At 31.6% G+C, this 6432-nt stretch overlaps 1 protein-coding gene across 4 annotated transcripts; it reads right to left on the reverse strand.

Moving 5' to 3' along the window:
* Window positions 1-312: 312 nt before the first annotated feature.
* LOC115697765 (hydroxymethylglutaryl-CoA lyase, mitochondrial-like) lies at window positions 313-3456 on the reverse strand. 4 transcript variants are annotated; one of them, XR_004007987.2, is made up of 6 exons: window positions 3039-3456; window positions 2515-2630; window positions 2049-2241; window positions 1676-1768; window positions 1093-1324; window positions 313-980 (listed from the first exon to the last, which is right to left on the reverse strand). XR_004007987.2 is itself a non-coding variant. In XM_030624890.2 (5 exons), exons 1-4 carry the CDS (start codon window positions 3349-3351, stop codon window positions 1716-1718), a joined length of 675 nt encoding a protein of 224 aa, XP_030480750.1. In that variant the 5' UTR covers window positions 3352-3456; the 3' UTR covers window positions 313-1324; window positions 1676-1715. The 4 variants fall into 4 exon arrangements, 2 of the variants coding, with proteins under 2 accessions (XP_030480750.1, XP_060974950.1); XR_009688840.1 differs by having other exon boundaries at window positions 2013-2241; XM_030624890.2 differs by having other exon boundaries at window positions 313-1324.
* Window positions 3457-6432: the final 2976 nt, after the last annotated feature.

Here is a 6432-nt window from a genome sequence, read left to right on the forward strand (position 1 = left end):
GTTTTTTTTTAAGATTTTGGTCATTAAAGTAATATGATTATTTAAAGGATTTGTTTTATATAAGTAAACTATGTGTCAGAACTTTGAATAGTAAATTAATTGTACTTTAAACTCATCGTTCGTTTTAGATCTGCATACAGTTGGATTTTTCTTTTTTTGGCTAATAATTTCTCCACAATTTTTTAGAGGAACAAGAATTGGGTATCACGCATTTTTTGTGCAAAGGAAATGCTATGCCCTACATTTCAAATATTATTTTTTATTTATCATGCCCTAAAATGTGTGAAGACAGTCAAAATTCTTAGAATAATATTAATAAATAAAATATAAATATAAATAAATCATGAGTTAAGAAATCAAAGTATCATTACAGAACATTTATCTAGATAAATAAGAAGACAAAAAAAAAAAAAGTAATACCAGGGTCCTGACCATTCTTACTCTCGGAAGGTTTCATAGTTGTCTAGATTAGAATTGAGTTTTTTGATTACTTAGGGCTCGTTTGGAACACCGTATTAGGTCGTATTGTATTGTATTGTATTATATTGAATTGTATTTTATGTAATATTTTTATGTAAAACTATATGTGGTATTAACTTTTATGGACACCTAAATATATAATATTTTAGTATAAATTAAAGTTTAACATAGTATTATATAAAAATATGATATATAATCCAATTCAATATAATACAATACAATACAATACGACCTAATACGGCGTTCCAAACGAGCCCATAATGACTTATTATAAAAATATAATATAAATAAATACTAATATAATTGATATAAGAGATATACAATATACTCTTAAAATCTTCAAGAAAATAAATTCACTCATACTAAAATAAGAGATATACATACTCTGCAAAAACCACTTTTCTTCAAGATATAATTCTTTACTTGAACCTCATCATAATCTTAATCAAGATCATCAAGAAAATATTAGGTCAATTTTCTTGCCTATGATCACTCATACCCTGTAAAAACCACATTTTCAATTCAAATTTCAGATTAAAAAAATTAAAATCTGATCCAATCCAATACAATGAATTCAAACTTCCTTTGCTAAGTTATGGTGATGAATAGTACCTTTACATTAAACTATCCAGGATGGACTTACTGTAAATTCAATGACTTGTATAGAGCTAGAAATTAGATCAAAAAGCCCAGCCTCCTTATACATTTCAAGAATGAAAGCAACACAAGATGTTTACTTCCCATCATTATACAACCAATCATCTTGCTCTGGAATTGTCAACAACTCATCAAAAGAGGATCCACACTTTTCAGTTTCTACAAGAATGTTATGAAGATTAAGGCCCTGCACGCAAGAGAAATTTGAAATCATGTCTCCACTCCAATACAAACAAATTACAAATTTCACCAACGTTATGGGCAAATAATTGAATATTATCATTCATATTTATCTAGTTTTGTCTCTTAACTTGAGCGAAATGTGAAATTTTCAAACGAATATAATGTTCATAGTGCGTTTATGTTTCTTGGTATCCAGAAATCCCAAAAATAAATTATTATTTTCATTTATAATATTTTGAACGTTATAAATATGTTGTACAGAAAAATAATGAAATTGTTAGCCTAAGAATCCGCAAATGGTTCTTCTACAAATTAAAACTCATAAGAGTAAAGGGAATGGACATTGTTACAGGACCTGAGTTCCAAGGCTCTTGTTCAAGGCTTCATTTCACATGTTAGCAGCATATGCAGGTTGCATTTGGTTCCAAACTGTCATAACAGATGCAACCTACAGTACAATAAATTCTACAATTAAAACTTACTAATCAAGAATTTTATAACTTTGAATCATGAACTTGAAGTTGAAACAAACACGAGAGAGGGAGCGAGGAACAATTTAATGATTGCTGGAACAAAGTTGGTGTTTATATGTTTGGGCAAGACAGTAACAAAGTAAAAAGATTAAGTCAATACCCTTTCTAAGCATGTTTATTTGAATCATTATGTAAGTTACAATGTAGATAAAAAAGAACCGTGCAAGAGGCATCAGGCAATGACAGTCTTTGAACCTGATGGGCGACTCAGCTGCTTGCTGATGAAATCCCCAGCCTTCATGAGCTTCGGAAGATCCACATTTGTCTTCACTCCAAGTCCATTGAGCATGTATACAACATCCTCGGTGGCAACATTTCCCGAAGCTCCTTTAGCATAAGGACAGCCACCTAAGCCCGATATGGAGGAATCGACAGTGCTAATTCCCATCTGTTATTTAAGAAACTCGATTCTATTAATTAAATTAATTGCTTCACAACTTCAAAAATATAATTTCAGTGGCAGCTTATTCTTCTTAATTGCACTTTGTTAAGATAGCACCACCAACTTATTATATCAAGACAAACAAACTAAGTTTTTTACTCCCAAGGCAGAAGGTGAAAACGGCAATGACATATTGGCTAAAGTTCATACATATGCATATAAAAATTAGGAAGCGTTGACTTTAAATCCAGTATAAGTTTGGAGTTTGAGAAGGCTTACTTGAAGGGACAGTAAAATGTTTGGCAGAGATTGCCCATAAGTGTCATGAAAGTGGACAGCCAACTTCTCAACAGGAGCAACAGCCATGACAGCCTCAAGCATTGGAACAACAGAACCTGTGTACGTCAGAACAGAGAAAATTAGATAGCACTTCGCCTAATAGAAGACAACTGTGTATATGGAGAATAAATATTTTGATATTTTCCATCTGCGATTCAAGAATAATTACCAAAATTTTAAAGAATCATTGCACAAGTCAAAACTCAAGTTTATTTTCTAATTGATTCAACTATGCATCCACAATTTGAGCTCTTATATAATTACATGCAAAATAAATTAACCAATGTCAGTGTAAGCACCAAAAAAAAAAAAAAGAGTTACCAGGTGTTCCAACTCCAATTGTGTCGCCAAGAGAAATTCCAATTGTGTTCCAACAAGGTTGGCGAAACACTATTAAGAAGCCAAATCGGTGGAAGTAGCTATTCATCGTTTTGGGATTGGGAGAGTGAAATGGAGAAGATTACCTCCACGATCTAGCAAAACGAAGGTCGGAAGAGCTCCAGGCTTGGATTGGAACGAAATCCCGAAGTCAGAAAACTCCTTACAACCCTTTTGATTATTTTTTGGGTACAAAACATTCCCAGCCATGCTACCACTATATTGAGGTATTCCAAAGTTTCCAATGGCGCTGTCATTTGTTCCCCTGATTCGGTCCGATGATGTTACCCTCAAGCTGTTCTTCTCCACCACAAATCTTCCATGAATTGAGATAGGTGCGAAAGACAGTAGCAGAAACCTTAGAAAGAGCCTCATCATCACTGATCTCTGAAGCTCCATTCACGGAGATGGATTTGAACGAAGAAATCGTCGTCTCTTTTCAGAATAGAAAATATTTAAGACTAAATGGAATTGAGATGCTAATAAGTCTAACAATTTGTTTCATTTTTTCTCCTAATTTTTAGCAAAATTGGTTATTTTTTATGAGTAATAAAATAATATTAATTATTTAAACTGTTGCGATATTTTTGCACACGCAAGTGTACGTATCGTTTAAAGTAGTAGACTCACTAGGAGTGAGGTCGATCCCACAGGGAGTGTAGTTAAGTACGTTAAAATTAAACTTTTACTTCTATTTGGTTAAATAAAAAATAAAGAAAGAATTAAGAATAAGAAACTAGTAAGAAACAACTATACAAGAAAATTGAAAGTTAATAAAAACTAGGGCTTCGATTTCAATTGTTTCTATTGAATATGACCTAATATGATTATTTTCCTAATATTAATTTCTATGCAATAGCAGGTTTACTAAGGTAATTTATAGTCTTCTCAGATATATAAATCTCAATTACATGCAAACTTTCTACTCTCGTGATAAATTTAACATGCAACAGGCATTAAACACAGAAACCCTATAAGCTATCTAAACCATATAGGTACTCTCGTCCTATATCGAAATTCAGTTCTATTCTACTATAGCATATTTGACACTCACTTCTCAGATCTCGCATCAAAATCATAGACAGTTAATTGGTGATCAGGCAATTAAAAGTAATTAAGCACAAATAAAATAGAATACATAGAAATTAGGGGGAAAATTAATCATATTAAAACCATAAACAATGTTAAACAATATCCATCTAACCCTAATTAAAGTGTTTAGCTATACATGTTCATTGAAGCACAAATACACATATTAACTGATAGAAAAGAGATGAAAAATAGAGAAGAGAAGAAAAGAAGAATGCTGAAGACCCTGAGCAGTATGTCTCCAGTATTGCAGTTGATCTCTCTACTCTGTATCTGAACTCTCACTTTTTTTCTCTCTGAAATTGCTTGCTGAAATAAACTCTATTCTTCCCTTTATATAGGCATTGAAGGCCTAAAAATATGGAAAAAAACGCAATATTTAAATTCCCATTCGGATTTAAATTTTTGGGAAACCTCAAACGAGATATTTTTTTTCTGCTGCGTTGACTGATAGTATTTTGGCCATAACTCTCTCAATATTACTCGGAATTGGACGATTCAAGATGTTCTGGAAAGATAAAAGAGATCTAGAACTTTCATGTTTTGACTTTTTCCAAAATCCAATCAGAAAACCGTCGAATTCAGGCTTGAAGTTTCGGCTTCCACAATTTTCTCTATAAAAAATATCATGATATTTTTTATCTTTTTCCCATCTTTTTCTCTGATATTTTTCTAATCTTCTTCTATTTTAAATCTGCAAAAATAAAAGATAACAAGCGTAAAAATGCTCCAAACACGATTAAAACTTAATTAAAAATATACTAAACTTAATCTAAAATTAATACTAAAAATAACCTAACAAATTCCCCCAAACTAAGCTTTTACTCGTCCTCGAGTAAAACACTAAATAAACATTAAACAAGTCAATCTCCAAAACATGAGTAATTTTCAAGTAGGTTCAATAATATGATTATGAAAAAATTCACTTATACATACAATCCAGAATTTCAGTTCAATTACACCCTTGACATATTTCAATTTATTTTCATTTAGCTCATCAAACCATAGAATGCAATTAACTAACAATTAAACCACTTTATGTATGCCAATTACAATCATCAATCCACTAACCAAAAATTTCATATGCTTGCAATACTTACTATTCTCCACTAATATAGATTAATGCACAACCAAGAATCAGAAGGTCTTTCTAGGCTTGTAATGTTAGGCTTAGAGTAAAGGTAGTTGAAATGGTCATTTAGGCTTTACTATACCATAAGCTTCTCCAATCATGTCACCCACAATATTTTTCACACAATCCCAATACCCCTTTTTCTAATTACATGAGAGATATATTCTTCAACAAGGTTGCAACAACTTTATATTTATCTTTTTTTTTTTCTAGATTTGACACTGGTTGTCAGTTTTTTTCTTTCTTTTCTCCTTTTTTTCAAGTTGTTGTCAATCAATTTTTTTTTTTTTTTTTTTTTTTTTTTTTTTTTTATATTCTCTCAATTTTCACACTTTTTCCACACACATACAACAAACTTCCCATCCAAATTCCCCCAAACTAAAGATCTACTTATGGTATAATTAGGATTAAATCTTAGGATATTCATGGGTTTATCTTTTTTCTTAGGCTCAATATGTGTAGAAATAAAGAATAGGTTAAGGCTCAAAAGGGTAACTAGGATGAAAATTACAAGGATGGCTTGAAAGACACAATCGATCCAAACAATTGCCTAAATCACTTTCCTAGTCATGCATAATTTATTATTTCGCCTCAAATAGCAAGCAAGCAAGTTCTAGAATTTTCCAAACAACTTTCCACATTCCACAATCAACATGCATAAAACAATTCAATTACTAGCAAATTACCTAATATGATTCCATGCTCAAAATTGAAATTAGTCAAGAATGTAATATCACCAAGCACACGGATTTTTCGAAAATAAGTGAACTTTTCAAATCATGCTATCTACCTACTTTCAAATTGACTCACATTAAGAAAATTGACTCACAACAATAAAAACTAAAAACTAAAAATTAAAAGACATAAAACTTAAAAAAAAAACTCAAAATAAAAATTAAGTCACTGCTCCCCCCAAACTAAAGTGACACATTGTCCCCAATGTGACATTAAAGAAAAAGGAAAGGAAACTTACCTGGGTGCCACATCAATAAGCGGTTGACGCCCATAATAAGCGTCATGCAAGACAACTTGAAAATTGTTGTTGTACTTGCCTTCAAGCTTGGCAAGTGATGAGTTTGAATCAAAGTCAGTACCAACAACACAAGACTTTGGATGATGAGCTTGGGGAGAAGCCTTTCGTAGCTTGCAGAGGATATAATATGGTGTTGATGAAATATATGGATTCATTGGTGGTTTATTAGTCAATATCATTGATGAAGTTGAATCAATGATGTCATGTGCTTCCTCATCCTCCAATG

This window comes from Cannabis sativa, chromosome 7, assembly GCF_029168945.1.
Source record: "Cannabis sativa cultivar Pink pepper isolate KNU-18-1 chromosome 7, ASM2916894v1, whole genome shotgun sequence".
In the NCBI taxonomy this organism is placed as follows: domain Eukaryota; kingdom Viridiplantae; phylum Streptophyta; class Magnoliopsida; order Rosales; family Cannabaceae; genus Cannabis; species Cannabis sativa.